Genomic DNA, 18,814 nt, shown 5'->3' on the forward strand with positions numbered 1-18,814 from the left:
TAGGCAGTGCAGTTCCATTCTTTTGTTTTTTAAAAAAAACAAACCAATGTCTGTGCTTTTACTGGACGTGGACCTACACACTGCTCATCAAGCCATGCTGTGGTGACGTTCCACATAGAAAATAGAGGAAGATTGGCCCAGATGTTAGCTCAGCGACAATCTTCCTCACCAAAAAAAAGAAGAAGAAAGTTTGAAAAACACAGAATCCATAATCAGGTGAATAAAAATACTAGTAGAACCAGATTTTTAAAAAAGAACCCATAATCCATTATAAAGTGAAATAGAGTGACATTTTTGTATAGTTGTCCTTGAAAAAGTTTTTCATATAAACTTCCAGATCATGAGTATTTCCTTCTTTAATTTTACTAACATTAAATTTTTTAGTCAGTTTGGATGTCATTTGTTATATTTCACAAATCCTAGACTTCTTAAACAAAGTGCTTCGGATATGAAATTGATCCTCACTCCCATGTGCTTATCAGTGCTCAGCTATAGACTGAGGACAACTCTGCAGATCTCCAGAGCTCTCTCTTGGTCAAGGTCTCTCCTTTGGTACTCTGCCCTGTAAGAGTAGGTTTTGGCTAGTCCCTTCCAGGAAAGTATTTTAAATCTGTAGCTTCTAAAACTATATTATGTTGATGAATTTTTCTTACTGTAGATGTAGAAAGGTTTCAAGTTGTGGTAATTTGGCATTATTCATAAAAATATGTGCATAATTTGAAGGATTTGTGCCTAGAAGTGATTTCTTTCTTTCCCTACCATCCCCAAAACTACTAAAAATCCAAAATTAACCAATGTCATTACAATCCATTATCTTGGCATTAACGTAATCTTTTATTTTTTCATTCGATGTTGAATCAAATAGTGTATGTATTTTAAAATCCATATGTCAGTATATTCACTATGACTATTGAAACAGTCACCTATCACTTGCTTCTTAGGACCCTGTTATATTCTAGCAACTTGAGAATTCGCTAAGTGAGTAGGAAAAAACTGAGTGCTGATTGGTATTCCCAAAAGAGTTCAAATTAACTACCTGTAACTCTTATAAGGACTAGCATATAAGAGACTTACATAAAGTTATTCCTTATCAAAGACTATTGTTCATAGTTATCAGATATGTCAGATATGTAAGAAGTTATAGAACATTAAATGAGATCATAGTCACTTTAGCTGACCCTAAGGGAAACTTGAATATGCATTTCACTGTTGGAGTGGTTCCCTACCTTTAGTATAACCTGTCTGCTGTAGTGGTAGGCCCAGGGTTTATGAGGCACTAAGTCCTAACATGTGTTCTGTAATCTGTTTTGACCCAGATTAATTTTTTATACTATCCCACCATATTTTTGAAAAACTAACTCTGTTTTCTTTATTAGCAAGATAGTATTCCTGTAAGTTGATAAGCCAAGAAATGGTCATTGATTACTAATCAAGTGTAATTCCTTCCTAAAGTTTTCGAAGTTATAAATCAGATTTTCTGTTAACATATATAGGCAAAGTCACCTGTAGACAACTATTTAAGTTCAGTATTGCTTAATTAGGGTGAGATTATTCAGGATTATTAGGGAATTTTTACTTTTAAACTTTTTGAAAAAATAGGCTATTTTTAAGAGTATTTCAAAGGGCGTTTAGATCTGACTGATAAAGTTACTAAATTCTTATGTCAAATCCAGGGCAAGAATAAAAACTTCTAATTATAAAAGAATAAGTCATAATGATGTAATGTACATCATAGGGAATATAGTCAATAATATTGTAATAACGTATGGTGACAGATGATAATTCAACTTAGCATGGTGATCATTTCATAATGTGTAAAAATATTAAGTCACTATGTTGTACACTTGGAACTAATATAATATTATATGTCAGTTATACTTCAAAAAAAATCCAGGACAAGAAGATGTTTAGTATGAATAAGACTTTCTTTCCTCCTAATAAAAGTGCCAGCTGAACAAAGTTCAAATGAAAAGAGGGCAGTGTACATTTTGTATATTACTGAAATCTCCACCACCAGAAATACTGAATCACTTCTAAGAGACAAAGTGTCAGTGAAGCCAGTTTACAACTTGGCTGGGAATTATAACACATCAAAAAGAGAAATGTATCAGGATTGGCCTGGAGGCATTTAAGTCTTTGTAGTCCACAGAAAAAGATATAAGGAGGAATTTTCTGACCCAATGGCAACGGTCTGAACTTGGCAAGTGGGAGTCTGTACCATTGAAGTGGTGCCACTTTTCATATGTTGGAGAAAAATCAAGTTTCTGGTGCTAGCTTTCTTTAAGTCATCAAGTCAAATGCCAGGTATTAGGGTCTTCTTTTCAGTCAGCCAGTGAGGGTCCACTCGTGGCATTTTTACAGGGGAACGGGAAATGTTTGATGAACTACAGTTTGTGAATGCTCAGAAAATATTAGGTCTTATTAGTGTGTGCCAAGGGCTGGGACTGCGAGATAATAGGTAATTCAAGGACGCGTAGGAAACTTCTTGCCTCTAAGTTGTTCATAGTTGGAGACCAGAAAGTAAAAGCATCTACAAACAAGTCTTGGTAATTATGAATGTATAGAGGAGAAGGTACTGTCTCTTTCTGGCTAGGAGAGGGACAGGTCAGGGCAAGGTGTGCAGAGAAGGTGCTGAGCTGAGCTTTGAAGCATGAGTAAGAATTTGTCCAGGGGAAAGGAAGGGCGTTCCAGGAAAGGCGCTGAGGCTGAGAGAACAGTGCATTTGGGGACCTGAAGGTAGATTGATACGATGGTAACCCAGGAAACCATGAAATAATGGTAACAGATAAAGCCAAAATGGTAGCCTGGGCCTCTTCATAAATGATCTCATTCCAAGTTGTGATGTTTGGACCTTGAGGCATGGCTTTGGACCACTGAAAGATTTACGTAATGAAGGCAAGACTCAAAGTGAATACTCAAGGAGGGAGAAGAGGGTGCAGCTAAGGGAAGATGGGGGAACGAAGAGGACAACGTGAAGAGATGGTCAATAATTTTTGGGATACTTTGAGGTGCTTTTTGAGTTGGCTGTAGAACTTCAGGTGAAGATACTTTGCTTAGCCTTTCTAAGACTGTTTCCTGTTCTGAGAAACAAAGAATTTAAATACCTTCACACAGGATTGTCTTAAAAATAAAAAATGTAATGCACTGGGAACCTTGTACAGAAGACTGCTTTTAAGTAGCAGATGGGGAAGGAGAGTTTCTGAGCGAGACTGAGTAGCATCACTGGGAGACTGGCAGATAATGATCAACAACAACACAAATCTCAAAACTTAGTCAAAGGGGACCTAAAAGTGTTGAATTTTAAGTTGAGATATAGTGGTACTTTTAGCAAGAGTACTTTCACTGGAAGTTTGGAGCCAGAAGCCAGATTGCTGTGGATTAGGGAGTAAGCACGCAGTGAAGAAGTGTTAACTATTCTCTTACAAAAGCTTAGTTTTAAAAGATTCTGTGTTGGTTTTGTTTTTTTTTCTTTTTGGCACCTGTGCCATCCATCATGAAGCTTCACATTCTAGGTAGTTCTTTTAGTCATTTTTAGTTGTTTTGAAGGTATGTAGAATTTTGAAAGTTCATCTCCATGCCTTCCCTAGGTGCTTCATGCCAGCTCTGAGGGCCACTTAATATCTCGGCAATATTGTTTATTCCACATTAAGTTGATATTTTGATGGAAGTTATGAGTAAAGTAGCTTTTCTTACAAAGGAAGCCCAGCTTGTTAATGTTGAGAGTTGCAGAAGAGATGCAAAATTTAGGCCGGAGATGGTATGTGTTTAATTTTTATTATGGAGTTTTCAAACATTTGCAAAAGTAGAACTCCCAAATATCCATCACCCAGCTTCAACAGTTAAGATTTTGGCAATCTTGTCTCATCTGCTCCTGCCCCACTACCTACTAACACCACCCCTTTTTTTTTCCTAGACTTAGTTTAAATTACAGACCTTTTGTCATTCTATCTGTAAATACTTTAGTATACATCTCAGAACTTGTTTTAAATAAAACATAACTACTGTAATCCTATCACACCTGACAAAATTGACACTAATTAAGAAGAGGAATTCATCAAATTCCCAAAGGGCTCCATGATACAGAAAAGGTGACAAGCCGCTTCGAGTCTTACCACTTAATATTGTGCATTACTCTCTCACTTCCTTGCAAACTCTGATTTCCCTACACCCCAAACCCCCACCACCATTCCTTAAATGTGTTAGGCATCTACAAGTTAAGATTACTCGGAATTAAAGCTGTTTCTACCTTAACCAAAAACAATGCCTGATTTTTTATCCATGTAGATTTTTACTGTATCTTACTCTTCAGTGCACAGCATTTTATCTTCATATCTTGAGTTCTCAGTCTTCTTTCACTTACTATTTGGCAAAAAAAAAAAAAAAAAAAATGTTTTTTCACATAGTCACAGGAGGCTGCCCTGTAATCAGTGAATGGATGAGATGAAAACTGCCTTGTTAAGAGTGAAGACATTGTTTTTTGCTACAGCCTAGAGAAGCGATTGTTAAGTCACTTTATCATTTCTTCTGTTAACTGATTTCCCAAAGAATTTTCCCAAGTCAGAATAAACACTATACTAAACACAGGGCTTTATAAACACTTTTCCCCTTATAGATAAGATCCCCTATTCTTTTTCAAAACTTTTTCTTCATGTGCTTCAGTGATAGGGATGACTTCATCTTAAGGAAGAGGATTCTAAAAGGGCATGGAACGTTTTTTTTTTTTCATTTTGAAATAATTATAGAATCACAGGAAGTTGCAAAGATAGGACACAGAGTGCTTATGTGTTCTCCACCCATTTTCCCCCAGTAGTTACATGTTACGTAACTGTAGTACATTATCAAAATCAGAAAATTTTTTTAAATGCCTATTTTATTTATTTTATTATCTATCTATTTATTTATTTATTTATTTTGAGGGAGATTAGCCCTGAGCTAACATCTGCCGCCAATCCTCCTCTTTTTGCTGAGGAAGACTGGCCCTGAGCTAACATCCTTGCCCATCTTCCTCTACTTTACATGTGGGACGCCTGCTACAGCATGGCTTGACAAGCAGTGCATAGGTCCGCACCTGGGACCTAAACCGGTGAACCCCAGGCCACCAAAGTGGAATGTGGGAACTTAACTGCCCCCCAAAATCAGAAATTTTACTTTGGTACAATGTGTGTGTATAGTTGTGACATTTTACCACTTGTATAGATTCGGGTAACCATCACTGCGATGAAGGTATGGAACTATACCATCACCACAAATATACATGCCCCCCCCACCCCCGAATAGTCATACCACACCCCTTCCCCCATCCCTAGCCCAAGGCAACCCGTCATTTGTTCTCAATTGCTATAATTTTGTTATTTTGCAAAGATTATATAAATGGACTTATAAAACATATTATATTTTGATATTGGCATTTTTTTTACTCAGCATAATGCCCCTGAAATCCATCCAAGTTTTTATGTGTCAGTAGTTCATTCTGAATATGTTTTTAAAGGAAAAATAAGTACCGTGTTAACTCACTGTACCAAAACTCAGTCCACTCAAAACTGCCAACTCAAGTTTAAAAAGGCCTATGAATTTTTGTGGGTATAGGTTTAAAAAGGCCTATAAATTTTGTGGGCATTTTACAAAGTAAATACACTATAATATAATTAACTATAAATATACTATATTTTATGGTGTATAAATACACTATAATAAATATAATTAATATAATTTATATTATATAATTAATAGATTAATAACTATAGTATATTTACATTGTAAAATTACCAATAAAACACAGTCTTCTTAAAGTAGATTATATGTTTGAATTAAATATACAGAGCTTACAGACATTAAGTTTACAAAGGTTAAAAATAGTGTAAGACCAGGGGCTGGCCCCGTGGCCGAGTGGTTGGGTTCGCACGCTCTGCTGCAGGCGGCCCAGTGTTTCGTTGGTTCGGGTCCTGGGCGCGGACATGGCACTGCTCATCGGACCACGATGAGGCGGCGTCTCGCATGCCACAGCTGGAAGAACCCACAACGGAGAATACACAACTATGTACCGGGGGGCTTTGGGGAGAAAAATGAAAAAATAAAATCTTTAAAAAAAAAAAAAATAGTGTAAGACCAGTGTTCATTGTATATGGTTTTTAATTTAAAGAGGCAAAATTTGGGTGAGCCCTTTTTGCTTTCTTTGAAATAATTTCAGACTTACAGAAAATTACAAGAATAGCTCAGGGAACTCTTGTATGCCTCATTTACTAACCTTTAGCATTTTGCCACATTATCATTATTCATTCCCTCCATCTGTCTATCTATATATACACACATAGAGATATATAAAATTTACTTTTTTGGAACTCTTTGGACTGAGGTTGCATATATCATGATGCTTTACCCTTAAATGTGTCAGTGTGTAATTCCACAGAACAAGGATATTCTTTTACACATTTCACATCACAGTTAACAAATTCAGGAAATTTAACATCGATGGAATATTTTTGTCTAATATAGTTCATATTTGAGTGTTATCAATTATTTTCTTTTTTTATATTTTCCTCCTTCCTGCACGGAATCCCAATTCAGGCATGCATGTTAGTTGTCTTTTCTCTTTAATTTTCTCTAATCTGAACAGTTCTTCAGCCTTTGTCTTTTATGACATTAACATTTTTGGAGAATACAGGCCATTTATTTTATAGCATGTTCCATATGATTAGATTCAGGTTATACATCCCTGGCTGAAATACCATAGGAGTGATATTCTGTCCTTCTCAAGGAATTCAATCTAAAAACACACGTTGTCCATTAGCATCTAATGAGTGATGTTAGTTTTGATCACCCAGTGAAGACATAGTTCGATTTCTCCATTATATGGTTGCTATCTTTACGATTACAAGTAGTAAGCAGTCTGTGGGCAGACATTTTTGAGACTATGCAAATATCCTGCTCCATCAAATTTGGACCCCAAGATTTAGGGATGGTTCTTAATGATTCTTGCCCAAACTAATCTTTATTTTGAGATTTCAAAGTAAGTGAGAGTCAACCTTTCTAAATTACCTTGTCTTGAAAATTCAGCTTGATTTTGGAAACATTTATTTACCTATTTATTTTATGGCTTTGATCTGTATGCATTGCATGTAATAATTGCTAGTGCATTTTAATTTAAAAAATGTTTTTTAAGCCTCTGGGTTATTTTTAATCCTATGCTGCCCTCTGCAGGTCTATGAATATAAATCTTTGGAGCAAGGTAAGTAAGCCTAATATTGCAAATTGTAAGGTCATGTATAAAAAACTATTAAGAGCAAAAGTTATAATAGCATCACACATTTATGATGTATTATTATAAGCTAATGAATTTAGAATCTTGAAGTTGATAGTTTTAAAACTGCCTTCCTTGGAGCTTAAATTTATTTTTGAAAAGATCCTTGACTTAGTTCTAAATTCTTCATAAGGTTTTCAACTTTTCCAAGGGATAGCTGTTAACATTTTTGCAGTGACATTTGGCCATACAGATATAATTCATTTTTTAAATATATGCATATGTATATGTTTGTGTTAAGTATATCTACATATGAATGTATAGATTTTAATACAGTTTTAAATTGCTATCTTTTTAAAAAATTAACTGCTTTTATGCAGGAAGTGCAATTATCCTTATGCCGAATTACAAAAAATATTTGTAGTTTAATAAAATTAGAATGCACATTGATTGAAATTTCTAATTTAAATATTTTTAAATCTAAATTTCATTCAATTCTGTTTTTAGTGTTAGTTATACTGCCATTCAGACTATATAGTCAATTGTAATATATGGCTGGGATATTTATATTCAGAAGTAATTTTTTGACTAGAAAGATTTTTCATTGGTTTATTCATTAAATGTGTCTTTGTTCAAAATTTGGTATTATCTGTGGTTGTCTGATGTCTAATGTACAGCTACAACTTCTGGTAGAATTTATTGTCTGTCTTCTACACGTATCTGTGTTGGTTAAAAAATAGTTTGTAAATGAGGGTTGCTTTTGAACAGTTTTTACCTTAACTATCCTTTGAATTGCCATTAACTGCAGCATGATTTTCCTGGTGGCGTTAAGTTGGATATGGTCAATTTTGCCTAGTTTTCCATATTAGCTAATAAACAGTAGTTGCAGTAACTGCAGTTTGAGTTGTTAACACTTATAATATGTGCTGGGTGCTATTTTAAGAGCAAGTAGGTTGGGTTGTAGAACACAGTAGTTCAGAATTCCTGACTCAGATCACTTTGGAAAACAGCTGTGTATTTCCGTTCTTATTGTCTTTAGCCAGAGGATATATAGTCACATACTGTGTTGAAAAGTTACAAATCAATACTCTAGGCTTTGTAATCATTTTCATCATAAAATGCATATTTAGATTTTTTAATTTAAAATTTTGTTGGCAGAATTAATGTTGAAGAGTAAGCATTGTATATGTCTTTTAGTGTTTGTGTACTCAATTGATAAGAATCCATGAGAACAAACACAATAGAACTTTTGACCCCTTTTGTTTTAATACCACTAAAATGACTGGAAAGATTTCATTGAAAAATGAAAAAAATTAAGTTATTTAGTGGTTTAGGATATTTTACTTTATTATTTCTGCCATACTTCATTTACTAGAAGGAGACTGGTCCAATTTCAACAAGACCAAAAACAGTACGATAAGAAATAATATTGGTTGATAATCCCTATTAGCTATTTCCTATATAATAATTCATTTAAAATGATATATAAACAAATCAGTGGAGAGGCTTTCTTAGTGACATTTCATAAAACATTGCAGTTTTCCTTCAACATGGGTTTGTTTTGTTTTTAAAAGACAAACCTATTATTTAAAAACGAAACAATCTCCTTGGCAGGTGGGGGTGGTGTTGAATTACTGTGGTATAGAGTAATACCTTACTGGGGAGAGGCTTTATTATTTCAAGAATTCAATTTCAGACTGTATTTGTTCTTGTTTGCTTCTCTTGCTGCAATGCGTGCATTTTCTGTCTTACCAGATAACAGAACTCTTGTACAAGGATGGACGTTATTGCCAGGAGCCTCTAGGACCAACGGGTAGCGTTTCAATTTCGATGATTGTAACTTATCCACAAATCCATTCTTCTGTGTAATGATGGGCTAGAAGGATTACAGCAGTAAACATTTTCTTTTTAAAAGTGAAATTTGAAAGCATTTGGTTGTAAATCTTTATATTGATAATGACAACATTTTGAGATCTGTAAGGTGTTTGGTTTTATCATAATTATTTTTTTAAAGACAAGGTTGGGAGGTTTTTTTCTTTTCAGGTATTTAGGAAATGCTTCTTATAGCATCTATAGAAATAGGCTTAAAAATAAGTAATCCTTAGTCTTTATGTGATTTTAGTGTTTCGCAGGTGAGTTAATTTTTAAACATAAAGTAGTAAGGAGGTATGTAGATTTTTTCCATTTAAACATAATTTATTACCCAAAATGTGTTATTTTGACATTTAATGATTTTCATTTTTATAATGAGGCCTAGAATATATGGTTTTCTGTAAGAAGGTACTCTTCTTGAAAGTTCAAAATTTCTATCCTAGGTATTAACACATGGCCCTATACATTTTATGCTTGAATGCATAGGAAAATTACTGTTGTTACAAAACATCTTTGTTTAATCTTGGTTTTTCATTGGCTAATAGGCAGCTCTCCACAGGATTACTGTATCTGCTTATTAAAATTATTTAACTTTCTATACTCAACATTTAATAATCCTTTCTACTTTTATGTGTTTCCCTAAATATTGCCCACAAAAAAAATTAGTATAGCTATGTGTACAGGCATTTATTCTCGCTATTTGTGATTTGGAGAGGAAAGGGGTAAGGCCTTGGGCAGGAACACTTCTGTCACAGAGTGGTGGAAAAAAATAGATTGAAGTAAGATTCAGTACTGAAAAGCTGTCACTTGGTCTGAAAATAATTAATATTCCTTTCACTCACCAGTTAGATATGTGCTCCCAAACCACATAATCTCTATGCCTCAGTGATCATTGTTGCCATTTCAGAGCCTCTCATCAGGGTGACATCTCACACCAAAATGATTTCTTATAAATTAATCTTGATAACATGACAGTCTCAGTAATTTTAGTGGAATGCTTTCTCTTGTTTTTTTCCACAGAAGCTGTTGGCTATTTTCTTTATAACTTGATTGACAGCATGAGTGACTCAGAGGTACAGGCCAAGGAGGAGCATTTGAGACAATACTTTCATCAGCTGAAGGAGATGGTACCATTTCATTTTTTGCTATATAATGCCTGTCCTAGCTGACATGTATCTATTAGATTTGCAATTGCTGCTTTTTAACTACAACCAGACCACTTCTCAATGACTCACATGAGTTGGAGACTTAAATTATGTTTGAGGTAATTTCTGTTAGATGAATTTCAGTTTGGTTGTCTAAAACTCAGGGGTTTTTTTCCTCCCTTCCTTTTGTACAGAATGTAAAAATTCCTGAAAATATCTACAGAGGCATTCGTAATCTACTGGATAACTACCATGTTCCCGAGTTGATTAAGGTGTGTGTTAAATAGTAATCAACTTTTTAAAATGCTTGATTTATATATAAAAGCGTGTTAAAATTTTGTTTAAATATGAGCTTTTGGCAAAAAAAAAAGTTCATTTAAATGACAGCCATTAAAACAAGGCTTTTCATTGATTGTTAGTAAATACTGTTTATATATTGATGAATGTGTTTAAAACATTTATTACAATAGTTAATAAAGTATGAACAGAATTTCTGGAAAATTTTGGAAAGATGGAAAAATAGCAGTAAAATGACATGGGACTTCCAAAATTTGCTTTTGACCTTTGCTAATATATTTTTCCATTTGTTTTCTAATTATAATTTAAATCTCAATTTTAGGATGTTAATATACTGGTTGAGAGAGAGAAGATAGACTCTCGAAAAGTAAGTAGATTTTTTGAGAAGATTCTACATGTTATAATTACATTTAATGAGAATTCTAAAGTGTATACTTATAGAACCAGTAGTTCCTGTTTTTGCCATGGTATACCTCTTAAGAAGTTGGTAAAAGCTATTCCCCAGCTCAGAAAAATCATCATATCAAAGAAATTTGTGTGTAATCTCAGGAACTTCATATACCCCTGGAGTCCATCCACAGGTTCCCAGATTAATTTCCTTGATAGCATTTGTGACATTTAGGAAAGGTCACTTTAAAGGGAAGAGTGACAGGGGGTACATTTTCTTTTTGTAGTCAGTTTCTTTTCTTTTTTCTTTCCATTTCTATAGACCATGCAGCTTACAATATCTGATTTGGAGTCCACACTTGAAAAACTAAAAGCTGAAAATCAACCTGTAGGAGATGTCCTAAAGCAACTCATATTAATGCTTTGTTCAGAAGAGGTAACATTTGTTTAAATATTTCAAATATGCTATTAAGGTAAAAAAAATTCTTCATAGTTAAAAGCAAGCGAAGCCAAATATAATATTTATAATTTTTACGAGTGATTGTTGTACTTCATGGCTGTGAAGAACGCAATTAAATGAAAGGTTAACTAATTTCAGGTACACCTTGAATGGCATGTTTTCGAGTTGCTGTAGTTTGTTTACGATAATCTGCAAAGTGAATGATAGTAACAGCCGTGATAGGTTTATCATACATGCCAAATGTCCTTTCAAGCCATGGCTCCGGTCTCTTATATCTAGATTGTCAAGCAACTGATACATGCGGTAGTCATTTGCAAGTCAAATATTACTAGGTTGTTAATGCAGGGATTGAAATTCCATTTTCCTGCTGGAAAAAAGCTCTTTCTGAGATAAAGGGTCTCTTGCCTTTTTTCAGCAGGCGTCCAGCTGTACTTTGTGTTCATTTTAGTGTGTCTGCAATTTGTTGTATATCACTAGACTTTTTCAGTTTCTGGTTCAATATGATTTAGTCGTATGCCTGTATTTTTAGGGAAAAAAATGTAATTGACTTTAAGGTTATGAGATGGTACTGTTAAATTCTAAAATATTTCTTCACATTACTTGGATATGAAACTAGACTGTGAGGAACTTTACGATGATATATATTTCTGTGTATGGAAATTGGATTGTGATTAGGGGCTGACTTGGTACATGTTTAATCTAGAAGTCTTTTTTATAGTACAATACCAAAGCTAAAACATCAAATTTGGCACGGTGGACCGTTTTGCATTACAGATAACAAATCTTTTAAACCCCACATGTGTATCTTGCCTGCTTTTTAAAAGGCGAATAAAAATGCCAAGAAGCAAGGTGAAGTTAATAACATGAATCCATTTATTTTTAAAGTACTTTTAACTTTTTCTACACTCTGAGCATTAAAACCAGAAATTTTACATTTTCTTTCGTACTCATTTCTTCTTTATTTTTCACTCTATCCTTTATTTTAGAACATGCAAAAAGCTCTTGAATTGAAAGCAAAATATGAATCGGACATGGCTGTCGGTGGCTATGCAGCTTTAATAAATTTGTGCTGTCGACATGATAATGCAGAAGATGCATTGAACCTGAAACAAGAATTGTGAGTACCTTGGTACTGAAACAAATCGTCAACATTTATGCTGATATACAGCCCTTGATGGATCGTGTAGATTGACTATTGCTCTCTTCTATAATGTAATTTTTAAAAATTCTTTTTTGTCAGTACCTTTGACATTTCATAATAGGAGACTCTGATTAATTATGGCTTGTTTTTAGCAAGGAGTCTTTGTTTAAGTATGATAAGATTTTCTGCTCCTTAAAGCCAAGATTTTTTTCCCATTGATTACATAATGCATATCACAACAGTGGTGATGGTAACTATTTTATGAGGTTTGTTAAACATTCCCCTTTCTATACTGTGGTGTAAACAAAATTTTGTCCATTTCTCAAGTATCTTTGGTTTCCCAATCCTGATAAATTTATCAAATAAAAATATGCCTTTTTGGGTATTTATTTCAGTGTTCATGACATGGTTAGAATCACCTAAACTACCATGAGGCGTAAGAGTTCCTTCATTAGCATCATTTGGAGACATAGTGATGCAATATGTATGTAGTGTTAGATCTTTACTTCTTTTGTCACTTTAAATATAAATACATGTGAATTTGTATATGGCTTGAAAAATAAACCTTAGCTGAAGCCAGTGTTAATAACAATTCAGACCATCTGATGAGTTTTTGAAAAATGATAAAATGGATGGTTAATCAGCTTTGAAGCTAACATAAATGTGGCTTTAATTTTTAGTGACCGTTTAGATTCATCTGCCGTCCTTGACACCAACAAGTATGTGGGCCTTGTAAAAGTATTGGGAAAACATGGCAAGCTCCAAGGTAAGCCTCGGCACATAAAGGAAATATGTGATGCAAGTATCTTGCCACTGGAATAATATGTGAATTGATATTAATGGTATATCATGTCCTGCAAAGTGCTTGAACACTTTGCATAGAAATTTGCATGTGAATCCAACCAGAGCTGCATGGACAGTGTAGGCCATTAGTTTTAATGGATTGGCAAGCTTGTCATTTACATTTGCACAGCTCAGTGCTTTTTGCATTTCTGCAGCTAGTTTTTATTAGCGTTGCTGTTTGGATTGAGTTTGAAGATCATGACTTGTGGCACAATTTGCTTATATGCCTATACTAATGGCTTTGTTTTTGCTTAAGAACATCCGAAGGCTGAACATAACTATAAACATAACCTTGTTTAAGAATATGAATTTTGCAGTAGTCTTTGTCTTAACTTTTAATGACATTAACAAAATGTGTACTTTAATAGTTTTTATTTAGAAGTTTCCAGGGAAAGCCTAGCTGATTATATAGCTGATGTGCATATTCTAATTTTCTAGTTGTTCAGATAATGCTAAGCCTAATAGAATTAATCACATTTGATAAGATAGTTTTACTGTTTGCTTATTTCTTAACTCTCTCATTGGGCTTTGTTTTGAAACTTCCTTTTTAGCTTTCCTCTCTTCCTTTTATTCCTAGAGAAGATTTAAAAAAAGTTTTATAGTGAAAAATGTATGGAGAAAATATTTGATTTGAACATTGAATTTTTTCCTAGGAACCCTTTTTAACACAGAAAACTCTTTTTAAGGATTAGCCTGCTTTTTAAAATTCTTTTTGTAAAGCGGTCAAAACATTTTGTCTGTGCAATAATTATGAACAACATTATAAAAATGCACTTATTCCATATCCTAAAATGTTTGTTTCTGCCTTCCTAATGAAGCTTAATGAATCTAATGTATTAACATGCAGTCTTTTGGAAAGCTTTCATTGGCTCCTCTTGGCTAATTAGTATCGACATAGCAAACAGGCCCTATTGGTATCAGACCATTAGTCTGGCTGTATATACAGTGTAAACACATCTTTATTATCTGGCCTCCTGACAAGCCATCTGCTGAAGAAACAATGGTGTGATTTAGCAGATGTTAGCTCTGAACGATAAAAGCATCCATTTAGGAGGATCTTACAGCTATAGGGCAGACCGTACAGGGTTATGTGGTGCAGAGTGGGCACACAGTCCCTATCTATAATTTGTAGTCAAAGTTGCAGGGAAATGATAAAACCATGCTATTGTGGATTTATAATTGTAGTCTCGTTTAGAAATGCAAGTAGTAATTAACTTGAAATCGGCATTATACACTAGAATTTACATTCCTGCTGGGCTTGAAATGCTGTTTTAATAGCAGTTTGTTTTCCCTACATGAAATTACCTAAGGGTCTTTTGTGTTACTTCATTGTAGATGCTATTAACATTCTAAAGGAGATGAAAGAGAAGGATGTTCTTATCAAAGATGCAACAGTCTTGTCCTTTTTCCACATCCTAAATGGCGCAGCTTTAAGAGGTGAAACTGAAACAGTACAACAGTTGCATGAAGCCATCGTGACTCTAGGGTTAGCGAAACCATCCACCACCATAAGTTCCCCTTTGGTCACTCTTTATTTGGAAAAGTAAGTTAATTGAATTTTGAATTTTAAATGTTGGCATAAAAGAATGAGAATAATCATTTGGGGGTTATACTTTGTAAATACTCTGTGTTGCTGCGGAAGCTTGGAGGTTATTTGCCACAGAATAAGAGGGCTTACATGGAGTAGGTGACCTTTAAAATCACCAGCAGCCGTGTGGTCCTGTGGATTACTTCTCAATGGAATGAATGGTCTATGGCAATTTTTCTGTGGGAAATTTAATGATATGACATGAAATTGAATCTAGTTTTTCCCATTTTTGAGCCTTATAAGAGTTAATTATTAATAAATGTAAGAAAGAAGGATTCTCTGGGGCTTTTGATTACACATCATGACCATTATTCAGGTAATAATGCAGCAGCATCTCTTCAGTGCCCCTTACTCCATGTGGTATTTTATTTTAATTGCATGTACCAATACAGTTATTCTAGCTTTGGTAAATATTGTAGAAGATGTGTGTGTGCCTTGTGAGAAGAAGATGAATTTTGTTGATAGGGAAAGATTTACTGAGTTTGAACATTTTTACATTTGGAATGTACATGTTGGTGCCCAATTTAAGGTATTATTTGCAGTGCAAATCATAAAATCAGCCTACCCTCTTGTAATGAGTTGAAACATTTTAGTAAGATGATTAAGCACCCTTACTATCTTCTTTTCCTTTTGTTTTTGTTTTTCTTTTCTGTTGTGGTTTTTTTTCCCCCTTAAATTTCTTAGATCTTACCTCTTTGTCATCTTTTCCGCGGCTTAATGCAATTTTTAATCTGCTTATTTTGTGATTGGGATTTTCTGATTTTAGTGTGGATGTTGCCCTATCAGTGCCAGGAGAAAAATAAAAGATATATCTTAATGTTTCTCATATTCTTCCCGAATTTCTGGTAGTTTTTCTTTACTTATTAGGGGGTATAATTAATTGAATGTAATGAATGGTTTAGAATTGGATTTAAAAGGTGAAATAAAAAACATCTCTTTTAACTAGCTCTATGTTAAGAAATGTGTGTATATATTAATATGCACATACATTCATGTTTTATGAAATAATTCCTTTGCCATTCAATCAAAAAACAGTTTGATGATTGGCCAAATCTTAACCTCCACAATCTCAGCATTATATCCTTTTAAAGAAATAGTGATTCAAACAATTACTGTGTTACTGAGTTCTCATGTTCACCGCCAACTTTATATAGAAATCCTATAATTAATATGCTTCCTACTAGAATTTTTTTGATTGTTTAAGAGACCCATCTCTGCAAATTTTATGTAGTGCTCTCTGCATAGAGATTTGAAAGAAATGGGCCCAGTGCCCAGAAGAATTAGGCCCTCCTCCACTACTGGGCAAAAAATAAAATAATTGACAATGAAAACGAGGCCATAATAGAAAAGTATCTTACAAATAGAAATACTTTGAAGACAGAGGAGAGACAAAAGTTTTCCAAAAGAGGTCTGCAGATGGGGCTCATGAACCAAGAAGAGCTTACCCAGGGAAAATGGAAATAGCATGGGATTCAGATGTTAACCTGGAGCATGCTCTGGGCTCCTCATTATACGGCACAGTCAGACTTGTATGGCTCAGTAAAATTTGGCTGTCCCTGTTAATTGGGCTAGAGAAATCTAAATTAGTATCTTTTCTTTTATGATTTCTTTCTACTTTCACATACGTAGAGAAATTATTACCTTCTATTTTTATTTGCCTAAGTTTTTTTTTTTTTTGCTATCTTTGCTTTGCAAGACAGTCTCCATGACACGATCTTTCAGTTTCATCTATCATAATAAAAAGGTTTTGTTGACTGTTTTAGAGTCATGAAAATAATAAAAAGGAGATAAAGGAAATTTTATGTTTATGAAATTGCAGAGAACAGTAGTAGCCCTCCTAGTCGGGCATAAGTTGGAGGAAAAAATTGACTTTGAAACGTTTTCCAATTATATTTTCCCCAACTGATGGAAGATAACTAATTAATACGGAATCATGACAAGTACAGTACTAGGATTAAGTGTACTAGCCTGCCAAAAAGTCCACGTGTATTTGATTTGATTAAATGTATTTGATCTTCAATAATATCATGTAATTGACCTCAGCAGGTATGAGCTCATCTGGGGAATGAGCCTTACTTATTCAAACTTGAGATAAAATTATGAATACTTTTTCGGAACATAGTACCAAAGCTTCATCCTTTCATTGAAAGGTGAGCCTCTTTTTGAGATGCCATTGCAAAGACTCTAAAGAGGCTATCACTTATATATTGTAATTCTGGAACAAATCTATGAAGTTGAATTCCTCAGAAAAATGATCTTTAAGATTCAGTAGATCTTAATTTTGAACTGACTTTTCCAGCATCGGATAAAGCACAGGAGAAATTAATACTGTGTCAGTTTGTTAGTTGGATAACATATAAAAAGCTTTGTGGGTATTGAAAATGAAACGTTTTGTTTTTATTCATTTGCCAAGGGAAATCCAAAACAATAACAAATTTTCAAAATTATTGAACCGTTTGTAAACGAATTGCTTATTATTAACAAAATGATACTTACATTGAACAAAAAAGAAATGTGCAGAGTTGAACAAAATTTTCATTTTATAAGCCGCATGCCTACATGTAGTCCAAACAAATGTTATTTTTTAAACATTTTCTTTTGTAACTACTTAAAAAAAATTTTTTTTAATTGAAATCATTCCTGATTCTGGAAGATGATCCTCCATATTAAGGAAGAAAGAAATGCTTTAAAATAGGTTAAAAGAGCTTTTGATCAGTCTTTATGCAATGGTAAAGGAAATGAAATTAATAAAATCTGGGCCATTCGGTTTAAAAGCCTAAAAATTTGTATGATGCTGTTTCAGATTCACTTGTTTTCTAGCTGATCCATTTTGGTTTCATTGCCTATGAAAAATATCTGAGGCTGTTTAACTGGATTATTTAGTGCAAATGATCAAAGAAGCTTTAATTTCTGCTTTCCATTAAGGATTTTTCTGTGCTGATTTGTGCTATAATCTGTATATGCCCACATGCATTTCATTTAAGTGAATCATGGACTTTGTATGTATAATCCTCCCAGAACTCCTGCTAAGTTAATCTTGAGTTCTTCATAAAGGTCACAATTTCTGTAAGATGAACCTATAACAATCTAAGTTTTTAAACTCACTGTAACACTTTAATATGTTACATAAATGGGAAATACACTTTTTAAAATGCTGGTTGTTCTGTCATATACACTCCCCTTCAATTTTAGCATCTTCATTTGTACTGGATACTTTTATTATTTATGGGAATGCTTGCCTTCTAGAGTAAAACTCTTTGTGTGCTGAAAGGAAATTAGGGAGGTTTGACTCTTTTACTCCATTATTGCAATTAAGAATTTAGCATCATCAGTGCCAAAGGACAAAAGTAGTTCATTTGCCCTAGGGGGACAGGACAGTGATAAGATGATTTTTCGTCAAGGATCATTGGGTCGTAATTAAGTTACATTCATGGCTATTGCTTTTTGAAGGATGATTGGTAAATGACAGGCTTCATGTGCTTAGTACGGACAGTGTTCAGTAGGGTTTTTTCTCCTTCTGTCAGAAAATCCTGTTGAGCCTGATAATGTAAATGTGGCATTTTATTCTGAACAAAAGAGCAGGGAAATGAGCTATCTTGTCTAATCATTCAGTTGTTTAACACCGACTTCCAGTTTAGACTCAATTGGCTGGAAAGCACTTGACATGTGAAGTTAGTGCTGTTCGGAACGCATGTTTGAGTAAATTTTAAAGTAAGTGACAGCTAAATTGTACCTAGGGAAATTACAAAGCCTTCAACACAGTTAATTTTTTGGGGAGGATTAGTTGTAATTGCAACACCAGTCTCCTTGAAGATTCCTCGTTTGTAGATGATGAACAGAAAAA

General features: G+C 34.0%; 1 protein-coding gene across 2 annotated transcripts in view; it reads left to right on the forward strand.

Moving 5' to 3' along the window:
* The window catches only part of LRPPRC (leucine rich pentatricopeptide repeat containing), a 104,212-nt gene that overhangs the window by 36,132 nt on the left and 49,266 nt on the right, over positions 1-18,814 (forward strand). For both annotated transcript variants that reach the window (XM_046661178.1, XM_046661180.1), the window contains exons 15-23: positions 7,198-7,225; positions 8,993-9,050; positions 10,130-10,236; positions 10,449-10,526; positions 10,874-10,918; positions 11,261-11,374; positions 12,385-12,515; positions 13,220-13,305; positions 14,718-14,925. In XM_046661178.1, coding sequence (XP_046517134.1) covers positions 7,198-7,225; positions 8,993-9,050; positions 10,130-10,236; positions 10,449-10,526; positions 10,874-10,918; positions 11,261-11,374; positions 12,385-12,515; positions 13,220-13,305; positions 14,718-14,925 — 855 coding nt within the window. The remainder of the gene's footprint in view (positions 1-7,197; positions 7,226-8,992; positions 9,051-10,129; positions 10,237-10,448; positions 10,527-10,873; positions 10,919-11,260; positions 11,375-12,384; positions 12,516-13,219; positions 13,306-14,717; positions 14,926-18,814) is intronic.

The sequence above is a fragment of the Equus quagga genome, chromosome 5 (genome assembly GCF_021613505.1).
Source record: "Equus quagga isolate Etosha38 chromosome 5, UCLA_HA_Equagga_1.0, whole genome shotgun sequence".
Lineage (NCBI taxonomy): Eukaryota > Metazoa > Chordata > Mammalia > Perissodactyla > Equidae > Equus > Equus quagga.